The sequence below is a fragment of the Gekko japonicus genome, unplaced genomic scaffold, assembly GCF_001447785.1.
Source record: "Gekko japonicus isolate JY-2015 unplaced genomic scaffold, Gekko_japonicus_V1.1 scaffold747, whole genome shotgun sequence".
Classification (NCBI taxonomy): Eukaryota; Metazoa; Chordata; class Lepidosauria; order Squamata; family Gekkonidae; genus Gekko; species Gekko japonicus.
Genome location: NW_015160231.1, coordinates 487,903 through 503,845, shown reverse-complemented (window position 1 = coordinate 503,845; position 15,943 = coordinate 487,903). Strand labels below are relative to the sequence as shown.

At 41.5% G+C, this 15,943-nt stretch overlaps 1 protein-coding gene across 1 annotated transcript in view; it reads right to left on the bottom strand.

Moving 5' to 3' along the window:
• SACM1L (SAC1 suppressor of actin mutations 1-like (yeast)) overlaps positions 1-15,943 on the bottom strand; it is a 46,548-nt gene that overhangs the window by 14,669 nt on the left and 15,936 nt on the right. Inside the window, exons 2-13 of the mRNA XM_015412405.1 lie at positions 15,197-15,294; positions 13,798-13,872; positions 12,440-12,567; positions 11,358-11,507; positions 9,426-9,485; positions 7,268-7,301; positions 5,048-5,149; positions 4,189-4,274; positions 3,953-4,039; positions 2,441-2,509; positions 2,273-2,352; positions 1,217-1,315 (exon numbers count right to left, since the gene is read on the bottom strand). Of these exons, the coding sequence (XP_015267891.1) occupies positions 1,217-1,315; positions 2,273-2,352; positions 2,441-2,509; positions 3,953-4,039; positions 4,189-4,274; positions 5,048-5,149; positions 7,268-7,301; positions 9,426-9,485; positions 11,358-11,507; positions 12,440-12,567; positions 13,798-13,872; positions 15,197-15,294 (1,068 nt within the window). The remainder of the gene's footprint in view (positions 1-1,216; positions 1,316-2,272; positions 2,353-2,440; positions 2,510-3,952; positions 4,040-4,188; positions 4,275-5,047; positions 5,150-7,267; positions 7,302-9,425; positions 9,486-11,357; positions 11,508-12,439; positions 12,568-13,797; positions 13,873-15,196; positions 15,295-15,943) is intronic.

Genomic DNA, 15,943 nt, shown 5'->3' with positions numbered 1-15,943 from the left:
ACCCGGTTCTCCCAGATTAGAGTCCGCGCACTTAACCACTACACCAAACTGGCTCTACACCAAACTGGCAGCCGTGTTGGTCTGAAGCAATACAACAAAGCTAGAGTTCAATGGCACCTTTAAGACCAACAAATTTTTATTCAAGATGTGAGCATGAGAACTTTGTCAGCCGAAGTGTGCATGCACACAAAAGCTCACATCTTGAATAAAAATTTGCTGGTCTTAAAGGTGCCATTGTTGTACTAACTTTAGGACTCAGTTTTGCTCTTAGTTTTGAGCTATCCCAGGGATACTTAAAAGGCAAGAAGGATTAATTCTGTCTTTTAGGATTGCAGATGCTCTGATTCATCACCTTGGTTCTCCCAGCTCTAAGGAATTCTTGTTGTGAGAGTGGGTTTTTCAGCACAATGGCACTTTTACAAAATGCTTTCTGACACCCACACACCTCCAGAACTTAGGTTTACATCACCTTTAGAATAAGGAGTTTTATTAAGAGACTTCAGTTAAATGCTTCATCCTGGTCTGCCAGAAGAATTGAAAGAAGATTTAACAAAACATCAGCTAGTACCTACAGACAGGATTATCTCCAACTGCTCAGCAAGTGCGGACTTCTGATAGATGAAAGAAGCAAGGTTTTAATATAAAATATTTCCCTCTCTAATAAATCCCTTTCCACTGGAGACGTTTAGTTTAATTGTATTTAAACAAGGACGTAACTTTGATAATTTTTATCAATTAACTGAGGGAAATTCAACTATCAGGAAATTCAAATAACAGTATGAAAATGCTAGCTGCATAATCAACTGCAACCATATTGTGCCTCGTTATTTCACACACATCTTGTCAAATTTGAGAAGTACACTATGCAATATACCACTGTCTTGAGAAAAGCTGATGGCAAGGTTTCACCATACAAAGATTTTTGCACGAGCTGTTTAGAAACAAGCAGAGAAGCCTCAAAAGCTCTTTGGACCTCTGGCCTAGACAGATTCACCAAGAAGTGATCTCCAGAGATTTTCAACAGGATTTAAATTCAAGTAAGTGGTTTTGGATTACAGCCCAGATCAACAGAATTTACAGTATTACCAGAACAATACAATTTTCATTAAGCATAAAGCAACAGTTCATTACTGGTATGTGCTGTGCGGAATCTAGTTATTAGGTAACTTCTACTAACCACAACAAAATGCCTGCACACTGCAGTTGAATATATTACCCAAATTCATCTTGTTGTTCAGCTAGTCGATCCACTAAAATCTGGAGCCGATCCCACCTCATGCGACTGCATTCTTTATGGAAATCAAATGCTACATATCTGGGGCAGAGAACACATACATATGAGTTAACATACTCGCTTGGGGTATTTCAGTTAGGAGGAGACAGGTTCCTGCTAGCAGAGGTGGAAAGATAACAGCCAGTGGCAGCGGCCTGTGCGCGTGCGTGCGTGTGCTACTGAACTAGAAAAAGCACCCACCCCATTGCCTATCTAAGAAAAATTATTTAAGGCAAACTTTGCCAGCCTTATGTGCAATGCAGTGTTTCCACAGAACTAATGCTTATGGTGCATACATCCTCTTTGTGGTCACCTCCAGTAACAGGTCTCTATCTTCACTTCTTATCTCAGACCATTAGTACAATCCTAAGCAAAGTTACACCTTTCCAAGTCCATTGACTTCAGACTTAGATTACAAATCCATTAGTGTCAATCAATGGACCTGGAAAGGTGTAAATCTGTTTAGGACTGAGACAGAATACCCCCCCCACACACACACACAGAGAGTTCCTGAACTGCTACAAATTAAAAGCCACGTAGCTGTACTGCAAACCACCCGTACCTATGCATCACCCTTACTATAACAGTCTAAGGACTTCCACATCATTCTGGGCAGACAGCTTCAATGCACCCCCCCATCCCGGCTTCCCCTATCGTGGGTCATCATTTTGCTGTACAGCTCCATCCCTTGCCCTGGAGCTCTTCCTATGGGCATGCATTCAGTAAATGGACAGAGTTGTGGCTATTATTTGCCATTCTGGGAAGGGCACTTCAACTTTCTAGGCGCTGAGGAAGGGGGCAAATTTTGTCCCAGCTCTTCTTCAGCTGCACATCTGCAAAGTAACTAGATTCACTTAAGATCCAGAGAGGCGGGTCTATGCATCTCCCTCAAGTGTGTTAATCATACAGAACCTGGCTATTCAGCTTTTCTATACAGAAATGAGACATTGGGGCAGCTGGTTCCAATGCTACTGCAAACACATTTCACTTGGAAAGTACCTGACCATTCCATTCGCCAAACCGTTTACCATTTGTGAGAACGTTTGCTCAAGAGGCTTTTCTGAGCCCTTCTGGTTAATCTGTGAAACAAGCACACACAAATTACATACAGTAGAAACAAACACATTCCTTTGAACTTCGTTCCAGCTACACAAATTAAAACCATACCAGGTTAACGATCACTTGTTTCCCATAGCTAATAATCTGAGAGTCAAAGTGTCTTTGGAAGCCATCCATCTGAAAAAGAAGACAGTACAAATATGTATTCAAAGTATTTACAAAAAGCTGCATATTACAAGAATCCATAACGGAGCGAATAGGGAACGTGCTCAATATGGTGATATCATAGCAGAGATCTTCCAGAACTGATCCAGCATAGCATTCTACTTAACAAGTGGCTTAAAAAAAACTGTGCATCATTTTCATGAATATGGTAGATGCCAAGATTACACCTGAGAGACAGAATGCACTCAGCATAGCTAAATCCTAACCCTAGCTAAAGGCTCAAACCTCCCCCCCCCCCCAATCTTTTGCTTCTTCCAGCTTGTCCAACACACCTTTTTGCTCTGCCTCTCAAGGCTGTTGGCTCACCAGGTCTGAAACCGGAGTGAGTGTGTGACGCCCTTAACAATGCTGTGGGCCAACTCTTTGAAACAGAATTCCTAGGGCTACAGAACCCATGGCCAATTAGCACAGTGCCGATGTGCATTTTCACGATGGACGTTTGAAGGACATCTCACTGGGTGCTGAAGTTATTCGTAGGGCCTTTTGAAGAGTGCAGGCACAAAGAGCTAATAATGGTGGGACTGTTAGTCTTACTCATAAATAGCTAACCCAGGCAATGCACTGCTTTAGTACAAGCTCTGATGCAGCTTTGCTGGTACTCATGAAGTAGCCTAAGAATGGTCTGATCAGGCACTGGCTTTGGTGCTGACTGGCTCCCTTCCCAGACTGCACACACGCCCTAGCCGGATAAGAACTGGGCATTTCCGACTGGAGGGCTTTCCTCTCTGGCACCTGTCAGGCAGCATCAGCCATCTCCTCCTTGAACTACATGCTGGTCCTGGGCCCTGGAATGGTTGTATGTATCTCAAACAGAAGAATAGTTGGATTTATACCTCACCCTTCACTCAGTCTCAGAGCGGATTACGATTTCCTTCCCTTCCTCTGAGGACTGCTCGTGAGATAACAGCTCTGAAAGAACTTGCATCTGACCCAAAGTCACACCAGCAGCTGCATGTGGAGGAGTGGAGGACTCTAATCTCCCAGATTAGAGTCAGCGCTCCTAACCACTACACCAAACTGCTCTCAGAGATATAAAGGAAGTACACAGCTAGTATTGTCTTAGCATTTTAGTGAGGAGATCATTTTTCTCTAGTGAATGTGTATCTCCAGAGCCAGACAAAAAGACTAGAAGTAACACAGCAAGTTCATTGTCTCTTGCATTTCACTGTTTACTTGGTTTTTAAGCATAATTCTTCAGGCTTGAAAAAGGCTCCCACATCAAACCTTTGCGAAACCAAGCATTTTACAGCCTTCAGTAAACAAATTAGCCTTCCAGGAAATCTCAGGGGAGACCACACGGGAAGGCGTTTTCTCATCTGTCTACATACATATAGACCAGGTTGTGTAGTAACCCACCCCATCAAAGAATCAAGGGAAATAAAAACATGAACATACATGATTTATTGATTTGCTGATCTGTGGCTTTGGTTTATATCTGAGGTTTGGTCTCTGTGACCAGAAAAAAGGAATTGATCCACGAGTCTGGAAAACAAATGGGGAAATAATGGAAGAACACAGCTGTGAATATCAGCACAGACACCTAAACAGCCTCTGAAGAACAGAAGGACCAAGATCACTTGTTTGCCAAACAAAAGTTATGCACTTCCAATTTAACAAGGAGAAACACCTACCTGAACAAAAGAAGCTTTACTCCCGTTGTAATGCACAATTTGCTCTGTTTCTACAAAGTTAGCTGCATGTCCTTCTGAATCGATACCTAATATAGTAAGAAATTCAAATTACAGCTAGCTACCTTACTTTCAATCCCAGCCTGACATTAGTTTTGCAAGAGCTTCTGTTACACACGTTGACCAAGAAGAAACTAGAGAACTGAATGGTATTACCGAGTTGCCTAAAAAAACTGATGGGATATCAAGTCCAGCACAGGTTAGACAATTATGCTGTGTTTTATCACTTTTGGAAACAATGCAAAGCCAGCGTACTTTGAGAGAGAGTGTTAAAAAGTAGTCACTGAATATCCTTCACCACCAACTCCCACACTTGACAAAGCAGCCATGGTAAGAGAGAGGAACTGACGTCCAAAGGGCACTAGGTGCATCTGAAGATTCTGGGCAGGGATCCCACCTCCTCTTTTTATCAAGGGTTTTTTGGGGTTTTTTTGTATTTGTGTCTTCCACTACTGGGATCAAAATGGCATGTCAGTCCCACTGAGGTCACCCGGTGGACTTTGTGTCCAGTGAAGTCTGGACCTGAGATTTCCAGATCCAAGCCACGGCACTGGATCATTTCAGCTTTAATTTACTACTTCTTTGCTTTACCTTACGTCTAAATACAAACATTTCCAAGTTTGCTGTTTAGCTTAGAGCAAAATGAACCTTAACCAGCATATAGAGATGCTACAAATGCCCAAAGAGTTTTCTTCAGCAAAATCTGCATCTGTCTGTAGGAAACACCAGCACAATATAGCTATTAACAAAGCACAAAAAACCTGACCCGTTTCATACAGCAGTTGCACATTTCTTGCCTTACCTCTAACATAATAGCGCACACCAGCTCTGAAACAACTTCTTCGGGAAATAAGAATCCAGTCAAAATACTTTCCATTAATGGAACAAGAGTACATCGTAATAACTGATACAAGGCAACACGTTAAGGAATATATTTGCACACACATTACAGTGATACATTGTTCAGAATATGAGCTAAGACATTATTGTTATGGACATGAAGAATACATCTTCTCTGATGGCAACTTAATACCAAAATTTAAGAACCAGTAACTAAATTCGAAATATGTACATGATCTTAAGGGGGAAAGTGCTATATTGCTTTGCCTGGGAAGAGACAGCAGGAACACATGAGTTTTTCATATATTTCTAATTCAAGAAAGGATTTTTTAAAAAGATAGTGAGGGAGATAGTTTCATTAACATAAAAATATCTGACCTATAATGCAGATACTGACAGCACTACAGACAGGAAGAAGTTCTAGATGGTAACTAATACATCTTCAAGGAATACACTTAAATAACTTAAGTAGCTAAGAGGATCGCTTATGTCTGTGCATGTTATAATTACTATTATACAGAAACAAGGAGGAGCACAAGCTCTGGCAAAGCAAAAGGAAGTTGATACTGCAGGCTGAAAGTGAATTTGAGAAGCATACGGCCAAAAACCAAACATTGCTTTAGCTGCATCAGAAACAAGGAAACCAGGGAGGCAGCTGGATTGTTAAAACAAGGAGGGAAAGGACCAGTAAAAGAAAATGGGGAGACTGCAGAAACTGAATGAATTCTTTGTAATTGGTGTTACTGTGGAACACGTTGGACAGATACAATCACTGAAATTTCCGTTTTAGGGGAGGGTGAAGAAATGAATCACGCAGAAGTGGAGACAAAGTTTCAGGGATGATAAATGGGGAAAGCAACAGGTTACTGGGTCTGCATGGCATACAGTGAGGAGTCTAAAAGGAACTCGGATGTGAAATTACTGATCGCCAAACCAAACCAGGAACTTGTTATTACAACCGGCCTACTTACCAAACAACTACAAAGTAGCAAACCTAGTGCTGATTTTTAATAAGGGGTCCAGGGAGCAGTCTGGAAATTACAGTCAGCCCAACATCTGTTCAGAATAAATTAGCTTGAAGGCACTATTAAAGATGGAATTATTTAGGATGTAGAGGAACAATCCCTACTGATAGGGATTAGTTACAGAATCCATGCGCCACTTCTTTTTCACCAGCATTTTAGACTTCTTGGAGGGTGTTAGCAAGCATGTTGATAAGGATAATTCAGCAGACATCATACCCCCTAGATTTCCCAAACACTTCTGACTGAGTCCTCCACCAAAGGCTCCAGAGTAGCCTTCAAAGTCACGTGATAAGATGACAGGTCTTCTTGTGGATTAGAAACTGGTTAAATGGGAAACAAGAGGAGAGGAGTAAAAGGACAAATTTCACAATGGAGAGAAGCAAGCAGTAGGGTTCCACAGGGATCTTTACTGGAGACCACTGCTATTTAATTTGTTAATCTGGATTCGGAAGAGAACAATGAGGAAGCCAAATTGGCAGATGTCACCAAATTAGTAAGGCCTGTGAAAACCAGAAAGGACTGCATAAGAACTCCAAAAGGATTTGTCTGAACAGGTGAGTGGGCAACAACATGAAGAAACGAGTGCAGTACAAGCAAACATAAAGTGATGCACATTAGGATTTTTGCCACAAATTCACAAAATCATTGGCTGAGCCCAAATTGGCAATATGAGACCAGGAAAGAGATCTGGGATCAGTGTGAGTATGTTAGTGAAAACAACTATCCACTGTGCAGTAATTGAAACTAAATTCCATATCAGGGAACATTAGGAAATGGATTGAAAATAGCACAACCAGTACTGTGAAATACTTGCATAAATCTATGGTGCATTTAGAATACTGCATGGTTTTAGTCACACAGACACACACACACACCAATCTCAAAAAGGCTACTGTAACAGTTCAAAAAGTTTCAGGACAACCCAAGTTATCAAGGGGAAAGTCTGAAGAAATTGGGCTTTGTTCTAAACTCTCCAAATTAGTCTGAGTACATAAGCAAAAAAGCCTACTTTAAACTTTGAACTTCTACGTGCCCATTATGGAGATATTTATCCATTAATTTGTGGAATCAATGCAGTGGCAACACGTTCACACATACATATACACACACCAAACACTAACCAAATGGCATTATTTGGCGGAATTATGAAAGGATACATCCATGCATAACTGGTGTAGCAAACCTATGAATCTGCAATACACACAACAAGAAATTTAGCACAGTTAAAGAGTCACAAAGATCAACTAAATATTAGACAATGAAAGTAGAAATGGCAAAGACCACGGAATTCCATGACAAAACAATGCACTGTGCACTCACAGGGTCATATTTTCAAGAGAATGCACTCCACTCATACTGTATGTACGTATTAAGGATACCAGTTCATACCGTACGCATTTAAAGCCTTACTCCTCAGACCAGTACAGTAAAATTCCTAAGTTTATCATTTAAAATGCTTTGTGCACAGAACTACCCTATAAGGAAGATACGAGTTAACAGCACCACACTGTAGACAATTGCAAAGCAAGGAACACAAGACACACAAGGCCAAGAGGTACATACATGGGCAGTCTTTAAGCAGTGGCTGGACAAACACTTGTCAGGGATGCTCTGATCTGGCACTGAGCAGAGGGTTGGACTAGATGGCCTGTATGGCCTCTTCCAACTCTGTGATTCTATATACGAAACAGCCTTTTTCTGTTACAAGAATGCTACCTCAAAATGGGCACTGACAACCTTCCAAGAAATTTCACTAAGCCCGAACTTAACTTGGACATGGGGAAGAGTTCCTTACTGCCTGGTAAGTCAAGGCCTAAGGTGAAACTCCAGCCAGGGCCTTCCTGGCTAAACTCTCAGACCCACCCACGGCAATGACAAGGGAACAAGAAGCTGATCCCCATTAAATGCCCCTGAGTAATCAGAGTGGGGGCTACAAGGAGCGGCCACACTCCTCGCAGAAGTGTGAGTTTGCACTTGGGAAAAGACAACTGCAGGACGGCTTAGTCTTCCCAACCGGTAATCAAACAGCAGGCTAGAAAGAATGCCTGTTCCCATCACTAAAGATAACACAGAAATTTATTGCAGTTTTACAAGCGGCTATTCTGTGAAACCAAAAGTCTTAATGAATTATTTTAGGTTACCAGCAACTGCTGTGGAACCTCTAAAGATATCTGCGACATCTCTCCTACAGCAATCAAACGTTTTACAGCTCTCATTCAAATATACTTGGAAAGCACATCTTTATTATTCATTTGGTTGCTGCCTATCTGTAGCTGAAAGGAATGAGGGTGTTAGCTGAGCTGAGAACTATTTGTGCCACATCTTGGCCAGGAAACACGGTATCTGGCATGCATAATTGAAGACTATTCTTAACAAGCAGCACAGGATGCTGATTGAACTAATTCATTCCACACAGCTAACAGGCCGGCGTAAATTTAACATTTCTGTTGGCAAGTAATCTGAATCAGAAGGGATATCTAGCAAGCCAACATTTTATGAAGAGTCTAAAAGTGAAGAGCTCCTGGACTCTCATAGGCCTGTACTCCGGATATATTTTTAAAACAGAAGTCCAGGAGGGCGTGGAGGGGGAAGAATCAGTCATCCATCTGCTTTGGCAACTGCTACTATATTCTCTTGTGCCAAGCTTCCTTCTTACATCTGGATCAGCCTCAGTTACCTAACAATCAAGGCCAAACTTCAGCCTTCCACCTTATACCACCTGGCTTCAGTTTTTTGTTCTGGCAACTCCCAGTTAGTCGTGTTCAACAACCTCCGCTGTCAAAACTGGGGGTCTTCTTTATATCAGTTCCAGCCCACATAGATTCTAAGTCAATTCTGTGTTCTATTCTATTGAGCAAAGCACAGATTGAGTGAAGATTCAGTTACAGCAATCGTATTTGTAGCAGCAGAAATAATGGCAGTGGCTCCATGGAAAATGGATTAGACACAGCCAAGAGAATGAACCATATCAGCACAGCCGCAGAGAGGCTAAGATCTTCTCACTCTCCCCACCTCCAACTGTTACTAGCCGTTTGTAGAAACCACATCCAGTACCAGATGCATGCACTGCATTATTTATGGTCTGCATTTTCTTCCACTCCAGAAGAAAACTGAATAGGTATTTGTAAGACGTCACATTTGCAGTAGGATTTCTGCTTCAGTTTTTTTACAACACTGGTCAAGTAGTCAGTATTGAAGATGCCAAGCATAATCATGAATTGCTCCAAATGTCAGACCCACAGTTACAGCATTAAGAAGATTTTCTACTGTCTATATTTCAAAGATTATGGCCAACCAGACGATAATATATATTACCTCAGGCTGAGCAGCAAATTCTCTAAGAAGATGTCCATTCCATACAAACCGTGGATCTGCCTGTAAGAAGTTGAACCATGGGATACAATTAAAACACAAAGCAACTCATTTTCAAGAAATGTTTTTAAGGGGTTACAGAAAGCCAGTATTTGCTAGTCTCCCCACATAAGAGTTCCGAGAGACACGTGGGTTTTTTCACAGGAACAATCTCTTGTGTCACAACGTTTATTCCTGAACTGATTTAAAAGATGAAAAGCTCGGTTGCAACCTTTATACTACTGTTTGTATGCCGCTTCTCCAGAAACTTGCTCAAAGTGGCTCACAAAGTAAACACACTTTGAATTGTGCCTGGAAGCACATGAGCAGCCAGTGCAGAACATTCAGTGCAAGGGTAAGATGATCCCTGTTTCCACCCCCTGACAATAGCCTAACTGCTGCATTTTGGGCCACTTTAAGTTACCAGGCAGTTTTCAAAGGTAAGTCCCACATGAAGTAATCTAAGACGGATGTGATCACAGTATAGATCACCAAGGCCAGATCACACTTTTCAAGAACACACCAAAGCTGGTGTATCAGTCAAAGCTGATGCAGGTACGACCTGTCACAGAGGACACCTAAGCCTCCAACTGTAGGCCAGAAGAGAGCATCAGCTCAAAACCACAAACCTGCTCTTTCAGGGAACATGCAACCATCCCTGCCAGAACAGGATGATTCCCCCAGTCTTCAAGCAACTTTGTCACTGACCAACAGTACCTACATTTTTGTCTGTTTTGGGCTTCAATTTATTGACCTTTATTTGTTCAGGACTTCCATAGACCCCCTTGACTCAGGTGCGTCAGGAGAAAACAGGGGAAACAAAGCTGGGTGTTATCCAAATCCAGGAACAAACTCCTTCAATGGTTTCATGGAGTAGATGTTCCCCGTATCACTGAACAAGATGGTCCCCACAACATACATACCCCCAGGTCAACTATCAGTCCCCGTCCCCCATCAGCACCTTATGGAGTCAGCCAGTCAGATCAGATGGGAACCGAAGCACAGTGCCCACAACCTTCTTGAGAACTATGTCCAGAAAGTTCGTTTTATGAGGTAAACTAGATGCAGTATGGGGAACCCACTGCTGGAAGCCACATAACCAGCAACAACTTGAGGACTCTGTACGAGAATGGAATATTGGTCACCAGGCAGAAATTATTTAGATCACTTGGGTCCAGGGATGCCTTTTCTAGAATCGGTCTTATGACTGCTGCTTTCAGACTGGTTGGGACTACACCCACCCTCAGACAGGCATTTATTATCTCCTGGGCCAATGTAATCAACCTGACCCAGCTAGATACTACGAGCCATGAGGGCCGAAGGTCGCTCCTGTACGTGGAGGGCCACACACTTCAAGCAGCTTGTCCATCAGGCTTCAACAACTAGGACCAGAATGCACTCCAGTAGCATCCGGCTACTGAACTACCAACCGTGGCGTGTAAATCAGAGCAGATACGAACTATTTCATCCACAAAACATATTGAGAGAGGGGGGAAAGAGCAGTAAGCTTGCACATTCTCCACATCTACATCCTCAAGGACCTGAGACAGAAGCCCCTCACAAACTGGAAAAGCTCCACTGGATGGATGGCGGCACTATGTGAACACAAGGGCAGTGGGGACAGCCCACTTTGCCTCCCACACTGCTGCAGAGTAGGCATGACAACGTGCTCTCCCTTGTATCCAGTCACCTTCTCTTTGAGGTTCCCTCCACTTGTATGCTAACTATTTGTCCAACCGCTTCAGCACCCTGACCCTCTTCAATAAAATGTGGGGGCCCTATTTTGCATTTGATGGGAGGAGAGTCTACTATATTTTCACATCACCGTACATGTAGTGAAAAATGTACATTTGTCTTCTCTAAAACCATCAAGAAGCTGGGGACAAACATCCTTACCCTCTCTAGCAAGCTCATTTCTTGAAACTCGGGACTCGTATTAGCCAACCTTTGCAAGGTGTGCGTTAAGTCATACGTTGTAGAGAAATAAAATCCATCCACACTTAACACGTGGCTAATCATTGCTAAAAAGGCTTTATTGTCCTGTAACTGTAAAGAAAAGGAATTATTTACAGGTTTATTACACTTTCTCTAACTTCATCCCCCCCACCACCAATAAATATAAGATTCCCACAAGAAAGGATCTGAAAAACCATGAAGAAATTCTCAAGAATCCTTGTTTCATAATGGGGACAACAGCACTAACTGCAGTTTGCTATTACAATATAGCCCAACTCTGCCCTTATTAATGGTCACTGGAGAAACATTTGGGCTTTGAATCAATAGCAGGCAGACAATAACGTGTACTGTAAAATATGCATATTTTATAAAAGTTAAAACATTATCCTTTTGTTGCTGATTCCATTTATTTTTTACTCATTTGCAGGTCCATTACCCCAAAGAAAAAGCGGGGTTAAACGAGACATGATTATTAAACATTATTGTACTTACTCCAAAAGGAAAAATGGGGTGTGTGTGTGTGTGTGTTCAGGTATGCCACCAAGAAAAAGAGGGAGGTTGTGTTACACTCCCATACAAGTTACAAGTACATACAGTAATAAATATTTCTGTGTATATATTATACACAATTTATACTTTTGTACTGTTTTTAAAGGACTAGTATTATAGAATAGATTCAAATCCCAGATTTTGACAAGAATCCAAAGAACCCCATTAAAACTGCTTTCATTCACAGGGGGAAAGGAGTCAATTAGGCTAGTCTTCCTTTCCAACTTCAAATTCTGCCTTCAGGAACAACATTTCAAGGGGCATGAGGGCAGAAAAGCAGTAATTTGCACCCCAGCCTAGAGGAAGATTTGTCAAGGTCATAAACTAAGAGGTAACTTAACAATTGTTCAACACTCTTGTTATTGAATGTGTTTTAAGGACACAGATGAAAAAGGATCTACCGTAATAAAATATCTTGCTGAGATCTCTGATGCAGTCAAAGGGTATTTTTCTATTGACAAATCTGCACCAACCTGAATATCAGTTAAATGTAACATTGTCTTTTTGTAAGAGAGGATATCAAAGTCCATTGCTTTCCAGATTGCATGGTTGAAAAATTCTCCTACTTTTCTCTTTTTTGTTATTACAATAAGGTATGAGCCTGTAAAAAAGCAAGGTACAATTCCATTACATAATTTTTTTTACAGAGTTTAACAATTTTTTTTAAAGTAAAAGAAAAATTTAAATAGCTGTAACCAGCCATTCAAACCGAGAAGGCAAGTACACTGAACTTGATGCCTTTTCCCGAAGAGTATAGTTTTTTGCTATCACATTCTCAAGAGCTCCCCCCCGCTGTAACCAGCCATTCAAACCGAGAAGGCAAGTACACTGAACTTGATGCCTTTTCCCGAAGAGTATAGTTTTTGCTATCACATTCTCAAGAGTCGCCCCCCCCCCAATACCATAACCTTGGGATTGGATTTAATTCACTTGTATCACAAACCATAGGTAGTTTCACACCCCTTGGGAACAACTGCAAAGAAGTTTCTACTGCTTCCTGTTTCAAAAGATTCAAGGTTACTTCTATTTAAAACATCAGTTCCATGTACCAGTCAAGGATGACTGCTTCAGAAGACTGGAGGGTTCTGCAAATGTCAATATGACCCCACGCTATGAACTCCCTCTACTTAGAAAAACTAGCACATCAGGGAATGAGATACTCACCCTGATGGACTACACATTTTTTTTCTTTTAAACTACATGGGAGAAATGCAACAAAATATAAAATTTACACCTCAGAGTGGTGCAAATCCATCAGAACTGCATCATACGGTAATCTTAAATGACTAATCTGTTTTTTTATAAAGGACCTTCTTAAGAGCCATGTTAAAGCTCTGTAAACAGAATGTTCAGTTCGTGGGCCAAACTAGATGCAATGGGGGGAAATCCACATGCACACATACAGACCCAGAGCCAGACTTGTTGCTTTTAATATTTTTCTCACAATATTCAGTGAGATTTTTTTGGGGGGGAGAGCTTACATCACTGGAATTAAGACCCTCTTCCTGCCTTTGCTATCAAAAAGCACCACCAAGTTTCTATACTGACACCAAATTGTTAAACATTTAATATATAGTAATTTTAACTGAATTTTGTTTTAACATTGTGGAGTCTTAATGTATATATTTATTGGCATATATTGTAAGCCACCCTGAGCCTGCCACAGTGGGGAGGGTGGGATAAAAATTAAATAAATAAATAAATAAATAAATACACCCATACTGCAAGCGTACACTTTCCACAGAAACTACTGCACACTTCCCTCTCCTCCTAAATCACTGTTACCAATGCATTGATGCCAATAACTGTTCACTAATCCAGAAAATTTTACCTGCTACTAGACGGATTGTTCCCAAAACACCATATATTTGCCTGGTAACAGCTGAAGGCGGAATATCTTTCTTAACTGCAAAGGAAAGACATCGTGATCAGCATTAGGACTGTAACACACAGAGCCCAGCAAGAGCCAGCCACGAGGCTTAACCAAATTATCTGTGTCAAGAGCAGTTTCCTGGTACTGAAATCAAAACAGAAAACACACTGGACTAGAGAAATAATTCTGTGGACAGGAATGCTTCATCAACATTTTATTTATTAAAGTTGTGATCATTCACACAGTTTTCCCATAATAAGCTGGCTTGCCAATAGAAATCAGAATAAGATTTTCCTTAAGATGTTAAGGATTCAAGATCAAAAGTTGTACTTGTTAGCTCCTGACTCCAGTACTTTTAATACACTTTCTAGTTGACCTTTAGTCCTTGTAGAAGGTTTTTGGAGGGTTTTTTTAAAAAAAAGACTTTTGGGTCAGTGCTGAAGGCTACAGAGTAATGCCAGAACACACCCAGGAAAAGAAATAAGGGGTAGAGGGGGCAGACAGGTGAGAAAGAAGGAAAGTATTCTCTTTCTCTCAAAGCTATAAAAGGTCTTTAAATCACTAAAATGTAGCAAGGCTTTAAATTAACATTATCCATTTTAATCCTTTAGCATATCTGGCGGTGGGTGGAAAGTGCCATCAAGCTGCAGCTGATTTATGACAACGCTGTAGGGTTTTCAAGGCAAGAGCCATTCAGAGGTGGTTTGACACTTGTCTGTCTCTGCGTAGAGACCCTGGACTTCCTGGGTCGTCACCTATCCAAGTACTAACCAAGGTGAACCCTGCTTAACTTCCAGGATCTGAGGAGATAGGACTAGCCTGAGTCTTCCAGATCAGGGCTTAACATACCTACAATAGACCAGAACTAATTTTTAAATTTATATTACCCTGGAATGTGACAATGGCTTGTGTAACTCAGCATGGTTCCTTCCTTCCTTGAGCAAAGACACATTCAATCCTGTACTCTCTCTCCTGCTGCTAATGACACAATGCAGCCAGGAAGTGTTATGTTAACTTCAAGTTAATCAAGTTCACTTATTACTCAATGAATTCACCAGAAAACAGAACTTTTTAAAAAAACGTTTCTGGCACAAGACCCAGTATTTAGACAAAACACATTTAACAAAAAACAAGCAGGAGGTGTGTGTTATTGTGATATATCTTTCCCACAGTTTACATGGGTTTAGGTTATTAATTTGTTGGCAAAAAGACGACCTTGCATGTGAGTAAAACATAACTGAGGTAACAGTGAAACAAACCAGGTGCAAGAGTCCTCATGTTGTTGACAATTCCTTTGTGGCTGCTGCTAAAAGAAATGCCACACTGGACAGGGGTCAAAGTGCTGGTAAAGAAATACCTGTAAGAGTGACTTCTGTGGAGACTCTGTCAATGGCCAGGACATCATTGGCTCCATCATCGCAAGCTTCCACATAAAACTTCTCTGGCGTTATGTGCCTAAAATGAAAGAAGCATGTAAAAGAACATTACTAGACAAGCAGACTAAAATGCCATGGTGTGTAGCATGAGTCACATTGCGTTTTGTCACTGAAACCAAGACTATGCATCTGTTTTGGAAGACAACAGGAATCAAAGGGTATCAATAACCTACTGCAAAGGAAAAAAAGCTCTCCTTCACTCTGGCGCCCCCCAAGTTCTTCCACATTCCCATTCCCAACTCATTGTCCTCGCCCATCTCCTGGTGGAGATCAAGCAACATCAGGCTTTTGCACAATTCATTTTGACCAGTTTGGGTTGTAGCAACCCAAAATGCCATCAGAATTTCAGAACCCCCCTCCCAAAAAAAAAGTTTGCACAGGCCGACATAGCTCTTGGTGGGGGTGGGGGTAACACTAATTTTTTAAAAAACTTTTTTTGGATTGTTCTGCAAACTTGGGTTTTCCTCTACATCGGTGAATACCTATGTCCTAGACACAGATGTCTCTGTTGTACAGATATTCTGATCTGAAATGCCTATTAGATATAGACAAGAAAGAAGACCCGCGAAACTCGCGGCGGGGGCGGGGGAGCTTCAAACTGAGCTGACGGAGGAGGAACCAGCAGGAGCAGGTAAGCTCTCCCGCCCCCCATCCTGCCGGTTCCTCCG